The 14,118-nt window shown below is 52.1% G+C and overlaps 2 protein-coding genes across 7 annotated transcripts in view; one reads left to right on the top strand and one right to left on the bottom strand.

The window, feature by feature from the left end:
- Nucleotides 1–11,613, top strand: part of ERCC1 (ERCC excision repair 1, endonuclease non-catalytic subunit) — a 27,578-nt gene extending 15,965 nt beyond the window's left edge. For 2 of the 5 annotated variants that reach the window (XM_067718693.1, XM_067718696.1), the window contains 7 exons: nt 1,595–1,698; nt 2,682–2,781; nt 3,770–3,846; nt 9,335–9,434; nt 10,813–10,884; nt 11,112–11,180; nt 11,501–11,613. In XM_067718693.1, the coding sequence (XP_067574794.1) occupies nt 1,595–1,698; nt 2,682–2,781; nt 3,770–3,846; nt 9,335–9,434; nt 10,813–10,884; nt 11,112–11,180; nt 11,501–11,554 (576 nt within the window). In that variant the 3' untranslated portion in view covers nt 11,555–11,613. Of the gene's footprint in view, nt 1–1,594; nt 1,699–2,681; nt 2,782–3,769; nt 3,847–7,426; nt 7,968–9,334; nt 9,485–10,812; nt 10,885–11,111; nt 11,181–11,500 lie in introns of those variants that run through there. The other 3 variants (XM_067718694.1, XM_067718695.1, XM_067718697.1) reach the window with 3 other exon arrangements.
- POLR1G (RNA polymerase I subunit G) lies at nt 11,444–14,108 on the bottom strand. 2 transcript variants are annotated; one of them, XM_067718679.1, is made up of 3 exons: nt 13,851–14,007; nt 13,323–13,464; nt 11,444–13,152 (listed from the first exon to the last, which is right to left on the bottom strand). In XM_067718679.1, the coding sequence occupies exons 1-3, from the start codon at nt 13,870–13,872 to the stop codon at nt 11,733–11,735; spliced, it is 1,584 nt and encodes a 527-aa protein (XP_067574780.1). In that variant the 5' UTR covers nt 13,873–14,007; the 3' UTR covers nt 11,444–11,732. The 2 variants fall into 2 exon arrangements, with proteins under 2 accessions (XP_067574780.1, XP_067574781.1); XM_067718680.1 differs by lacking the exon at nt 13,323–13,464 and having other exon boundaries at nt 13,851–14,108.
- Between the last annotated feature and the right edge of the window lie 10 nt (nt 14,109–14,118).

Below are 14,118 nucleotides of genomic sequence, written 5' to 3' on the forward strand. Positions count from 1 at the left end.
TAAACAACAAGGTCCTACTGTATAGCACAGAAAATTATATACAATATCCTATGATAAACCATGATGGAAAAGAATATTTAAAAATGTATATATATATGTATAACTGAATCACTTTGCTGTACAGCAGAGATTAACATGACATTGTAAATCAACTGTGCTTCAATTTAAAAAAAAAAAAAAATTGGATTTCGCCCCTCCCTTGCCCAAAGCCCTTCCATGGCTCCCAGTGGCTCAGGTTCAGATGGCCCAGAGCCTGTGGGACTTGGGAGCCCTGCAGACCCTTCCCACCCCAGCTGCTCTGACCACTCCACAGTCCACCCCGAGAGCAGATACCACACCCTTATTAGAGCTGAATTCCACCTCACTTGGTAATTACATGTTCGTCCCTGAGATGCTTTTGTTTAATGTCTGTGTCCCCCACGAGGGCAGGGATCTATGTCCTCTTGGTCACGGCTGTATCCCCAGCACTTAGACACACAGTAGGCACTCAGATACCTGAATAGATTAGAGCTTGACCTGCTCACAGTATTTTGGTCTTGGGCTACAGGGTAGAGCATGAGGCGGGGGTTTATTTATTTCTTTTGGCCGCGTTGGGTCTTCATTGCTGCGCGTGGGCTTTCTCTAGTTGCGGCGAGCGGGGGCTACTCTTTGTCACGGTGCGCGGGCTTCTCATTGCAGTGACATCTCTTGTTGCAGAGCACGGGCTCTAGGCGCGTGGGCTTCAGTAGTTGTGGCACATGGGCTCAGTAGTTGTGGCTCGCGGGCTTAGTTGCACCGTGGCTTGTGGGATCTTCCCGGACCAGGGATCCAGCGCGTGTCCCCTGTATTGGTAGGCGGATTCTTAACCACCGTGCCACCAGGAAAGTCTGTGAGGGGTGTTTAGAGAGAGGAGTCTGCTGGGCAGATACCAGGCTTTCGGGGCTCTGACCCTGTGGAGGGTCGCAGGCCACGGTGAGGAGCTTCCTCCTGAGGGCACTGGGAAGCCATGGCAGGGCTTAGAGCTGGAGAGGGGCAGCTTTGTGCTTTAGGAAGAGCCGTCTGGCTCCTGTTTGGAGGGTGGCCAGGAGGGGACACCACTGGGGCAGGAGACCAGGAGGAGGTGGGGTGGAGGCCATGGCAGTGGAGGGGGAGGAATTCATGGGGGATGCTTAGAAGGTAGATGTCCCACCTGGTGGATGAGGGGGAGAGGGAAGCTTGTAGGACAAGGCCTGGGTCTCTGGATGGTGGGGCCGGCCCTGAGTTGGGGCTGGGAGGGGGAGCAGGTGTGGAGGCCAGTGCCGAGTGCAGTGAGGTAGATCCCTGGGGACAGGTGTCCAGTGGACCAAGGACACACGAGCTGGGGCTGGGGACAGGGCTGAGCTGGAGAGAGACCCAGGGACCCTTTAGTTAAGGCCTAGGGCCAGGGAGGAGGGGCCTAGGTCAGAGCCCCAGTACCAAGAACATTCCAGGCTGCGGAGGAGGAGGAGTCTGGGGAGAGGAGGAGGGCAGAGCTGGAGAAGCCCCGGGTGCAAAGCAGGAGGTGGGGGGAGGGGCCCTGGGGTGGCGGTGGGCCCAGGGTCACTCTGCTAATGGCTTCCGTTCTCCCTCCCCCCAGAGGGGCAACCCCGTGCTGAGGTTTGTGCGCAACGTGCCCTGGGAGTTTGGCGATGTGCTTCCCGATTACGTGCTGGGCCAGAGCACCTGTGCCCTCTTCCTCAGGTGAGCTCTGGGGGCCACCCACCCTCAGATGGCCTGCGAGGGCTGTGCTCTGGGTGTTCTCGGCCATTGTGTGGGAGACCTCTGGGCACGGCCCGGGCCTAGGTGTGACCCTGTGTGGGAGGCAGATATCTTGGTGTCGGAAGCAACAGCTGGGCCCCGGACGCTGGGTCTGAGGGAGGAGGGGCCGGGGGCCTGGATCCTGGGTCTGAGGGGGGAGGGGCCGGGGGCCTGGATCCTGGGTCTGAGGGGGGAGGGGCCGGGGGCCTGGATCCTGGGTCTGAGGGGGGAGGGGCCGGGGGTCTGGATCCTGGATCTGAGGGAGGAGGGGCCGGGGGTCTGGATCCTGGGTCTGAGGGAGGAGGGGCCGGGCGCCTGGACTCTGGGGCTGCGGGAGGAGGGGGACTGATGTCCTGGACACCAGGACTGGAGCCAGGATTTCTGTAACCGTCGCCACAGTTAAATAAGTTTCCCTCCACTCCTGGCGGCCCCTCTCCAGACAGGGGAAGTGAAACTTCTAAGTTCCTGTCCTCCCTGCAGTGTATGAGAGCTGCTATAGCAGAGATGTCCCTTTGTTCCTGGGTGGCAAAGCCACCCCACCCCGTCCGTGCCAGCGCCCTCTGTGGTCAAAGCAGGCAGTCCCGGGGATGGGCCCTGCTTCCCAAGACCAGCTGTGCAGCACCACCCCCTGACCCCGGTATACACTCTCTAGGGTTTCCTGGTCTCCACCTGAAACCTAAAGTCCTTCTCTTCCTAGGTGAAGAATCCGGGGGTCCACCCTTCCAGGGAGTCAGAGCCAGGCATCCCTCACTGCCAGTCCCCTCATGCCCCTTTCTTGAAGGGTGACCTTGGGCAAGTCACTTAACCTCTCTGAGCCTCAGATCTGCCTGTGCTCCCCAAGCCCTCTGCCTTCCAGCAAGAGGGGAGAAGGGCTTCTGGCGTCTCTTAGCTGGAGACCTACCAACCCTCCCTCTCCCGCCCCGCAGTCTCCGTTACCACAACCTCCACCCAGACTACATCCATGGGCGGCTGCAGAGCCTGGGGAAGAGCTTCGCCCTGCGGGTCCTGCTCGTCCAGGTGGATGTGGTAAGCAGGGGTCACTCCTCCATTGGCCTCACTGCCCCCATCTGTGAAATGGGGAGCCTTGGGCCTCCCGGTTGCCTGGTAGACTGTTGAATCTCTTCTAAGGAGAAATGCAAGTTGGAACCCCAGTGGGGAATTTCTCACATCTGAGATGGACAGCTGTGTTGGCCAGGAGGTGGCGGGTCAGATTACCCGTCTCCTCCTTCCCCACTCCCCCTTCAACCAGGCCCTGCCCTCTGCCACTTCAATACTTCTTGAACCTGTTTCATTCTATCCTCACAGCCGGGCCCTGATCCAGGCCCTTTCCCCTCTTGCCTGGGTCCCTGCCCCAGCCTCTTTTCTTGTCTTGTGGCCTCCAGCTTCAACCCTGCAGTAGTCAGAGGGGTCTTCCGGCACACAGATCTGATGTCCCAACCCCTCCGTGATCCCCCAGTGCTCTCCATGGCCCGTGAGGCCCAGTGTCACCCGATCCCTGCCCAGCTCTCCTGGTTCATCTCTAAGCTTCCACGGGATCACCCTTTCATTTCACAGCCTCCATCCCATAGTGGTGAATTGTGCTTCCTCAAGCCTTTCCCCTCCCTTCCTTTGCACACGCTGTTCCCTATGCCTGGAATTCCCTTTTCTGCTCTCTGTTGCCCTCACTCCTCATCCTTCTTCAGGTCCCAGCTCAGATATCCCCTCCTCTAGGAAGCTCTCCCTAATCCCCCAGGTAGGACAGATGCTCCTCTGGCTCTCCCACCCCAGTGCTGGCCACTCTTGAGTCATCACTGACTGGGGACTGTCTGTCCCCCTCATCACACTGTGAGTCCCGGGAAGGCACAGCCAGGGCTGTCCTGGTCACTGCTGGGTCCTGCACAGGCGGGGACCCAGTTGGAGATTAGGGAGTGTCAGTTGAGTGATAGGCTCTTGGCACCCTAAGCTGCTCTGCTTCCAAGACTATAATTCTTTGCTTTCTCCCAGATCCCTCATTCTAATTTTCTTCTCTGCTCAGAAAGACCCTCAGCAGGCCCTCAAGGAGCTGGCTAAGATGTGCATCCTGGCCGACTGCACCCTGATCCTCGCCTGGAGGTGAGATGGAGGCCCCCTCCCAGGTCAGGCTCTATCCTGAGAGTTACTGCCCCTTCTGCCCCCAAATCTTCCCAGCCCTTCTTCCTCCCATGAGCTCCCTGTGTGAGTCTGGTCCAGGCACTGCCTCTCTGGGCTTCAGTTTCTTTATCTGTAAAGTAGGGTCTTAATATCCTTGACGTACATCAAATCCCAGGACCATACTAGGCACTTATGAGTTAGACATAAAATCTGGCTGAATAATTAATTTCAAGTCTAGGTTTCTAAAGACTATTTTCATTGGCTCTCCAATAGGGAAAAGAAGACATCCCTTCCTCACACCATAATCAGAACAAAATCTTGATAATTATAGACACAAAAAGCAAAACTACAGTAAAAGTATTCAAAGAAATCTTATAAAATATATATATATTTATTATGATCCTGTGGTAGGGAAAGTCTTCCAAAACAAGACCCAAAACCTAGACACCATAAAGGAAAAGGTTACCCAATTTGAGTAAATTAAAAATTTAAAACTTCCAGATGGTAAGAGATACTGTAAACAAAGTTAAAAGACAAGTGACAAACTAAGAGAAAATACTTGTTATATATATATAAAACAAAGACTTATGATCCCTAATTTATATATGTATATATAAATTTTATATTTATACAGTTCAAATATATATAAATGTTTATATTCATAGGAGTGTATTTAAACATTTATTACATATTTACGTGTATATATACATATATTTGCATATATATATGTGTGTGTATATATATACACATATATATGCAAATATATGTATATATGTGTATATATATATATATAAAGAGCCTCTTACAATTCAGTAAGAAAAAATAGCCCGGTTTTTAAACGTCTAACGCAGGTTGCCAAGAACACATGAAAAAACTATCAGCCACACAGCTTATCAGGAAAAGTAAATTTTCAAAGAATGAGGCGTTATTTTTCACCCATTAATTTGGTGAAAATGTCAGATGGATAATATGAAAGGGGCACCTGCATGTTTGGTTGGCAGGAGACTTCACTGGCTATTAAAACAGGAAGTAGACACACTCTTCAACGCAGAAATTCCCCCACTCGGAATGTCTCCCCTTCGATCATCCCTCCCTGGGTGTGCAGATCCGCAGTGGCGTGGGCCTTCCTGGCACCATCCGTGCAGTAAGCTGCAGGACCAAAGAGCGTGATAGTTTAATTTATGTATAAAAGGAAGGAAAGTGAGCCGTGTTTATGAACAGATACAGATGTGAACAAACTGCAGGGGCTCCAAGCTGTGAACAGTGTTGAACCTTGGGAATGGCACAAGGGGAGGCCCCGAGGGGAGGGAGACTTCTGTCCTCTGCCCTTCTCTTTTCTTCTGAATGTGAAATGGTTAGTTTCTTTTGTTAAAGAATAGGTAGCATATTCATGTAGTTAAAAAATCAGAGGTGATTATATATATACTGTATATATAAGTATGTATAAGTATTATAAAATGTAAGTATATAAATATTATATAAGTGTATATAAGTATATATGATATACACATAAGTAATATATAAGTATAATACATTGATATAAGTTATATAACATTTTATAAGTATATATAATATATACCTATATCACATAAGTATATATATTAAGATATATAATCACTTCTGAGTTTTGAACTACATATATAATATATATATATATATACCGTTTTTATATTGCTTTCAGATACTGTATATGTGTATACAGTATATATATAAATGGTAGTGTATGCCCTTAAAAGTCTCTCTCTCCTGCCCCTTCCCTCCCACTCTACTCCCCTCACCCTTACAGGTCACCATTATTGTTGGTTTCTTTATTTCCTTCCAACGTTTCTATAAAACGCAAACACGTGTGAAAACATGTTAATTTTCTTTCTTAGACAGAAGTAAGCCTAGTATATATACTGTTCTGTGCCTTGTGTGGTCGTGTCATTTCTATATCTATGTCTACATCAGTGTAGAGAGCAGCCTCATTATTTTTTATTTTTTATGGCTGTGTAGTATTCTAATATAGTGTCCACATAAAAAAACTAATAGACTTTTTTTTAGAGAAATTTTAAGTTTGTAGAAAAATTGATTGGAAAGTACAGAGAGTCCCACATGCCCCCTCTCCCCCTGCACACAGTTTGTGCAGTTATTTATATCTTGTGTTAATTAGTGCGGTGCATTTGTTACAACTGATGAACTAATATTGAGATACCGTTATTATTAACTGAAGTCCACAGTTTACATTAGGGTTCTCTCTTTGTGTGTACATGCTATGGGTGTGATGTGTCCACAGTTACTATTTTACAGAATAATTTCACTGCCCTGAAAGGTCCTCTGTGCTTGCCCTGTGCATCCCTTTCTTCCCCCAACCCCTGGCGACCTCTGACCTTTTTACTGTCTCTGTAGCGTTGCCTTTTCTAGAATGTCATATAGTTGGAATCATACAGTATGTAGCTGAGATAGAAAAATCCACAGTTCTCCTCGTGTTTGGAAAGCCCAGCTCTTCATCCTGTGCGTCTCCTTTACTCCTCACACAAAGCCCTTCACTGCTGGCCGCCAAACATGTGGAGGATTTTCCCCACACCAAGCAGTTCTCTGCCAGCTGCGTGTCCTACAGTTTAGCTCAGTTCTGACACTGTCTACCTGGAGATGCCGTCAGATCCCACAGGTTAAGGGCTCGCAGCGCTGCCCCATCACACACACACCGCAGGCGCCAGTCGCCAGCCCAGGTAATCCCCTGTGCTCTGACCAGCCGGCTATAGGTCAGGACCTCCAATGACCCCTTCCTCAGGTTTGATTATTTTGCTAGCGCAGCTCACAGAACTCAGGGAAACACTTACTTCTGCTTACCAGTTCATTAAAGGATATGATAAAGGACATGGATGAAGAGGTACACAGGGCAAGGTCTGGGAGGGGCCTGAGCCCCTGTGGAGCTGGGGTGTGTCACTCTCCCGGTGTGGATGTGTTCGCCAGCCTGGAAGCTCCCCAAACCCCAGTACTAGTGTTGGGATTTTATGGAGGCTTCTCACGTAGGCATGATCACTTATTAACTCCATTTCCAGCCCCTCTCCCCTCTGGAGGATCGGGGGTGGGGCTGAAAATTCCAAGCTTCTAATCCTGGCTTGGACTTTCTGGCTACCAGCCCCCATCCAGGAGCCATCCAGAGTCACCTCAGAGGAACAAAAGATGCTCCTGGCGTTCTTATCACTTAGGAATTTACAAGGGTTCGGAGCTCTGTGCCTTTTTGGCTTCGTTGGGTCTTCGTTGCTGCGCACGGGCTTGCTCTAGTTGCGGTGAGCGGGGGCTACTCTTTGTTGTGGTGCGTGGGCTTCTCATTGCGGTGGCTTCTCTTGTTGCGGAGCACGGGCTTCAGTAGTTGTGGCTCGCGGGCTCTAGAGCGCAGGGTCAGTAGTCTGGCACACAGGCTCAGTAGTCTGGCACATGGGCTCAGTTGCTCTGCGGCATGTGGGATCTTCCCGGACCAGGGCTCGAACCCATGTCCCCTGCATTGGCAGGCGGATTCTTTTTTTTTTTTTTGCGGTACGCGGGCCTCTCACTGTTGTGGCCTCTCCCGTTGCAGAGCACAGGCTCCGGACGTGCAGGCTCAGCGGCCACGGCTCACGGGCCCAGCCGCTCCGCGGCATGTGGGATCTTCTTGGACCAGGGTATGAACCCACGTCCCCTGTGTCGGCAGGCGGACTCTCAACCACTGCGCCACCAGGGAAGCCCTGGCAGGCAGATTCTTAACCACTGCGCCACCAGGGAAGTCCTAGCAATAGGCTTTTAAGGTTCCTCCTATGTCTTTTCATATCTTGGTAATTCATTTGCTATTTCAGCTATATAGTATTTTCATTTTCAGCTGTATAATATTCTACCGTGTAGATGGACCAGCTCTGTAGCCCCCTAATGGTGGACACTTGGGTGGATTTCCAAGCTTTTGCTGGTACCAGCAACACTCCCACTACTGCCCTGAACCCCAGGAATGGGTATTTAGGCCAAAGGGTAAATGTATTTGTAATTCTGTGCCCTCCCTGGGGGTGTGTTACCTCTACACTGTTTGACTATTTGGAAAAATGTATTTATGTATTAATTGTATATTAAAACAAAAGCAAGTATAAAAATTGCTCTTTTTGCTGTGGGAAGTAGCACAGTGGAGTATAGAGAGCCCAGCCAGGTGAGACAGACCCACTGAAGGAGCTGTCTCTCCTCCTCGCCGTGTGATCTTGGGCAATGCTGGTCTGTTTCCCCCTCCGCGTAATGGATTGAAAATAACTGCCTTATAGGATCTCTCAGGAGAGCTTCTGAACATAAAGCGCTTTGGACAGTGCCTGGAATGCAGCTGGGACCCCACACAGGGTATATTTCCCATGTCTTTACGTCCAAACTAGGGAATGTTTTGGACCCATTAAGTAAATGAGATTGACCTCCGTCTGTGGATGTGGAAGGACGTCCTGGTTGTACTGTGGAGCAAAAGCGAAAGCAAGGAAGCGGATACAGCGCGCTAACTTGTGTGTCCTGAACAAATGATTAATAACAATAACAATAATAATCCCCGCTACAGTGAGAGGAAAGCAACAAAGCCCATGGAAAAAACACAGAATTAGAAAACTGAGTGTTTCTTTCAAAAATATAAATCAACGTTTAATCAACAAACATTGCTCACTAGCTAGACTCTGAAGGCTAAGAAAATGCCTCAAGACAAATACTTTATTTATTTCCACTCAACTCAATATCCTCGAGTTCCAAAGAGAAAAAAGACCAGCTTTTTCCTGTTCCTTTATTCCACACACAGACAGTCCCTTTTAATGATTTCGTTGTTTCAACTACCTTTGAAACAGTTAATTACGTGTCAAAAAAACCCCAGTGCCTAATGGGAAAATGAATGGCGGTTGTGAAGTTGGGTTAGTTGTGGTAAAAGATTCAGCAGTCAGGGTCCGGAGCTCTTTCCTTTTGAAGGTGTGCTACACGAAAGACCTTCAAAGCTCCATTTTTCTTGGTAGTGGGAGCTGACTGCTTCATGAGGTTGTCTTCCTGTGGTTGGGAAAAGAAATGGTACTTTTGGTTTTTCTCTCTCTCGAACCCGGCCAAACTCTGTGCACCGACCTCCCTCCCAGAAGAGCTAACATTTCTTAAATAGACTTCTAAGCGCCAGGCGTGGCACTTAGCGTGGACTCATTTAATTGTCAGTTGTCCCCCACTTTACAGATGAGGAAACCGAGGCCCAGAGAGATGAAAACCATTGGCCCAGGGTAACTCAGGTGGGAAGTGGGGCCTGAACCTAACTGGTCAGGCTCCCATCCTCTGGCCCTTAGTCAGAAAAGATGTGTTAAGATGCACCAAGCAAGGGTTACCGCCAGGGGGCATCTTGGGGGAGGTTGAGAACATTCATTCCTCTGTACATTAGAGTCTGGAATTCTTGGAGTCAGCAAATGAAATTAATCTAAAACATGACCCCTCCTTCCCCTGACCCGGATGTCTCTCACCCCAGCCCTGAGGAGGCCGGGCGGTACCTGGAGACATACAAGGCTTACGAGCAGAAGCCGGCGGACCTCCTGATGGAAAAGCTGGAGCAGGACTTCGTCTCCCGGGTGAGGCCACCTCCTCCCTGCCTGGGCCTCCCCCTAGCTCCTCCTTGGGGGTATGAGCTGCAGTTCTGATCTCGAGTCATACCTCTCCCTCCCTGACCCCACCCTCAGCTTCCAGTCCTTTCTCCTGCCCAAACAGCAGCGAGAGGGGTCTTCCTAGGCACAAACCTGATCCTGCCCTTTCCTGCTCAAAACCCTCCCGTGGCTCCCCAGTGCCCTCACCATGCTCTCCGAGGCCTTGCCTATTTGACCCCGGCAGCCCCGTCTGCCCCCGCATTCTGTCGCTTCTCTGTGCCTGTTCCCTCTGCCTTGATTAGATGCCTAATCCCATCTTTCCCCATCTCAGCTCTAATGCTTCCTTCTCCAGGAAGTCCTCCCGGATACCCAGGCCAGGTCAAGGGCCCCCCGCTGGGCTCCCTCAGTCCCAGCCCTATCTGGGTCACCATGTCTGGAACTGATTTGTCTCCCGAACTGGACTGGGAGCCCCAGGAGGGCAGGGCTGGGGCTATCTCGATCCCTGCTGTGTCCCCAGCACCACTGAACACTCAGTGAGTGCTCAGGGAATATTTGCTGAACGAACTGTTGAATCTGGGCTCCAATGATAGAGTAATGGAGGATGTCCACAGCCACCCCTGAGGTGGGTACTATGAGGACCCCCATTTGCCTGCAAACGGAGGTCCAGAGAGGTCAGTTCCCTTGCCCAGGGTGTCACAGGGAGTAAGCAGCGGGGCCTGGTTTTGAACTCGGGTCCAACTTCAGAGCCTATGGTCTGTGCCCAGGGCAGAACCAACTCAAGATAAATGGCGTTTATCTTCGAATCACATGACCAACACCCTCTCAGCTAGTTGGGGATCACTCTGAGATGACCTTTTTTTTTTTTTAATTAATTATTATTTAGTTTTGGCTGTGTTGGGTTTTTGTTGCTACGCACGGGCTTTCTCTAGTTGTGGCGAGCGGGGGCTACTCTTCGTTGTGGTGCACAGGCTTCTCATTGCAGTGGCTTCTCTTATTGCAGAGCATGGGCTCTAGGTGAGCACGCTTCAGTAGTTGTGGCTCACGGGCTCTAGAGCACAGGCTCAGTAGTTGTGGTGCACGGGCTTAGTTGCTCCGTGGCATGTGGGATCTTCCCGGACCAGGGCTCGAACCCATGTCCCCTGCCTTGGCAGGTGGATTCTTAACCTCTGTGCCACCAGGGAAGTCCCTGAGATGACCTTTTAATCATCAGAACACATAATCAAAAAACATGCCCCGAAAGCATTTACTGAGCTCCTCCCGCATGCAGGGCAGTCTGGGGATACAGCAGCGACCCAGTGCCGCCCTCACAGACTCAGTCTTGTTCTCCTTTCTTCCAATCCACCCCTGCCCCCTCCTTCCCTTCCAGGTGACTGAATGTCTGACCACCGTGAAGTCAGTCAACAAAACGGACAGTCAGACCCTCCTGACTACTTTTGGGGTAACGAACAATTCCCTTGTGCCGACTGGCATTTCTACCCCCTTTGCTTTTTGAGGAAGCCCCCTGCGTCCCTTCTACCTCCCTGTCCTCTCCCCCATCCTTCCTGCCTCCCCTGCCCTCCTGCAGGATATCAGTTCCTTCCAGGAATATTTTACACCCCTCATCAGCTGGGGCAGGGGAGAGTTTTGTGTTCACCTCCCCTGATCGTTCGCTCCTACCTTCCTCAGTCTCTGGAACAGCTCATAGCTGCATCGCGGGAAGATCTGGCCTTGTGCCCAGGCCTGGGGCCCCAGAAGGTAAGAGCCCTGGGAATGGGCTTGAGGGGTTGGGGGCAGGAGGGAGCCCCAAGTAAAAGGGACCTCAAACCCCAAAGTTCTGAGGTTTCAGAAGGCCCACAGTGCCTCTCCTACAGATGGGGAAAACCGAGGCCCAGAGAGGGTGTGGACCAGCCCAACCTCACACAGCCAGTCTGGGATAGAATCCAGATCAGGCTACTTCTCTCCTAGCCCCCCGAGTCCCCTCCAAGCTAGGAGGAAAAGAACCAAAACCCACTCTGATGTATCAAACAAATGGCTCATTTAATGACCGCTTCCTTTTCTTTCTCCCTCCCCTCCAGGCTCGAAGGTTGTTTGATGTCTTACACGAGCCCTTCTTGAAAGTGCCCCGATGACCTCTGCTGCCAAGGAGGCCCTTGGTGTAACAATAAAGCACTTTCCTGGTCCAGGCTCAGGCTGGTGTGCTGGTGTGGTCAGTGGGAGTGGGGGTCTTCTCTGCTCTCGCCTTCTGATGGCCCAGGTGGCCACTTTCAGCTTGTCTGAGTTGCAGTCATCAGTTTCGCTGGCGGAGACTTACACGGGATCCTGCTGCGGCTTCTTCTTCCTCTTCCTCTCCCTCTCCTGTCCCGTGGGAGCCACCTCCCCAGACTCGGGATTCAGCAGCGGCTCTGGCATCTCCTCCTGGGATGCTGTCTCTGGCACCCAGCTTTCCCGGCCCCGCTTTTTCTTCTTCTTGGTAGATGCCGGATCGGCCCCGGCCTCAGACTGCCCCTCATGTGGCAGCTCAGGCTCCATCATCTCACCTTGTGGGTTAGTCATCTCAGTCCCTGGCTCTGTCGCTTTGTGCCCTCTTTCTTTCTTCTTCTTTTTCTTGGTGGATGCTAGAGCTGCCTGAGGCTCGGGCTCCATCACCTCTTCCTGTGGCTCCACCACCTCCGTCCCTGGCTCCATCATTGCATTCTGTCGTTTTTCTTTCTTCCTTCTCTTTCTGGGGGATGCCAGAACTGCCTCAGCCTGTGGCTCCACTTCATGTGGCAGCTCAGGCTCTATCATCTCCCCTGGGAGCTCCAGAGGTTTCATCTCTGGCTCTATAACCTCAGTCCCTGGCCCCCTCATCACTTTGTACCCCTTTTCTTTTTTCTTCTTCTTCGAGGACGGCAGTGGGATGGCTTCCTCCTGTGGCTCCATCTTCATCTGCAGCTGAGGCTCAACTATCATCCCCTCCACCGGCTCCATCCTTTCTATCCCCGTCTGCTTCTTCCTCTTCTTGCTGGGGGATAGGACTGTCTCTTCCAGAGGCTCACTTTTAACCATGAGTTCCAGCTCCACTGTCTTTTCTTCTGACTCCAGCACCCCCATTTCTGGCTTGACCATTTCTACCTCTTTGGGCTTCTTTTTCCTCTTCTTGGTGGTGGCTGGGGACAGTGCTCCCAGAGGCTCCAACATCTCAGCAGCAGGCTCTGTTGCCAGTGGCTCTGTCACCTCCAGGTCTTTCAGCTGCTGCTTTTTTTTCTTCTTCCCCACGTCCACCTCTGAGGACCCCAACGCTGTGTCCACCTCCAGGGCCCTAGGCTCATTCACTGCCTCCTGAGGAACTGAGGGCTCTGGCACATGCCTCTTCTTTTTCCTCTTCCCGGAAGCCAGTGACTTCAACGCCAAGACCGACCCAGGCCCTGTGACTGGTGGGCTGCCTCCAAAGGCACAGAACCGAGGCTTCAGGCCCGGGGGGATCTGTGGTGGGGGATTTGCTGGAATGGGCTGCAGCAGGGTCCCTGTTAGGGATTCCTGGGGACCCTCAAAAATCCTCAGGCTGCCCTGTAGCGCCGGGGCAGAGGTGAGTCCCCCTCCCGCCTCTGCTGACGGGGCCAGCAGGGTTGCTCCTCCTCCAGCCTGAGGGCCACTGCTGCTGAGGACCCGGTAGCGGTGCCGCTTGCCTGCCAACTTGCCCTTCAAGATACGGGAGCCAGAGAGAGGCACGAGTCGCCCATTGAGGCTGAAGGGAGAAAGGGGGAGGGCAGAAACTTGGTCAGATTCTTTTGGTGAGACGGGGCAGCAGCTGAGAAGCAGCATTTGTGGGTTCCCCAGGAAAGCCCCTCTAAATTCCCCCCAGGTTCAGCCACTGGGGTGAGGAGTATTCCTGCTAAGTGGCATGGGACCACTCACCAGTCTGGGGCGAAGTCTACAGGGGCCTGGATAAGCCACAGTTCTGTATCTGGGCCGGTCAACGCCTCCAAAGAGAAATGAGTGTGCTCTGAGGCTGGGGGTGTCGCAGTAAAGTTGGGGGGACAAGAAAACCGAGCAGCACCTGCAGAAGGGTAAACGGGAGTCTGCTGACACTTAATTGCTGGTCCAATCCTTCAGGGCGCCTATTGGTCCATTGGTCCCAACTTCCTGAGGGTCCCAGTCCTCTAACCGCGACTTTCCTCTCTCCCGTCTGTCCACCAGAGGCGCACCTATATCCGCCGACCCAACCCTTGTTCTCTCCACTGCTGTTCCCGCCCCCCACCAAAATATCTTCTCTCTATTCTAATTCCCCGCCCCCCCTGCCCGCCATCCCCCGGGGGATACACTCTCCGCTGATCCTGCCTCCGAGGATGTCCCTTTTTCCGTCCGAACGCTCCAGGGTACCCCTTTTTCTCCTCCCGCCAGACAACTCTCTGCACCCCGTCGGCCCGCCATGAAGCAACTCACCGCCGGACGTGGTCCCCGCCATCCCGGGACCCACGCCTCAGACCTAGCAGCCAGAGCCACTCAGGCCCCGCCGCCGACCACGTGGAACCAAAGGGGTGGGGCCTCATCTGGGAGCGTCCATGTGGCACCAGGGCGCGGGAGGTGTCGCTCGGAGCCCCCTCGCTCTGTGAGCACAAGTGGGGGAAATTTCCACTTGTACACAGCAGACTACCGAGAAAGCCATCTTTTACCCAAAGTCTGCTCCCAAAAGCAGCCGACTCGCCTGTTT

Source organism: Pseudorca crassidens, chromosome 20 (genome assembly GCF_039906515.1).
Source record: "Pseudorca crassidens isolate mPseCra1 chromosome 20, mPseCra1.hap1, whole genome shotgun sequence".
Lineage (NCBI taxonomy): Eukaryota > Metazoa > Chordata > Mammalia > Artiodactyla > Delphinidae > Pseudorca > Pseudorca crassidens.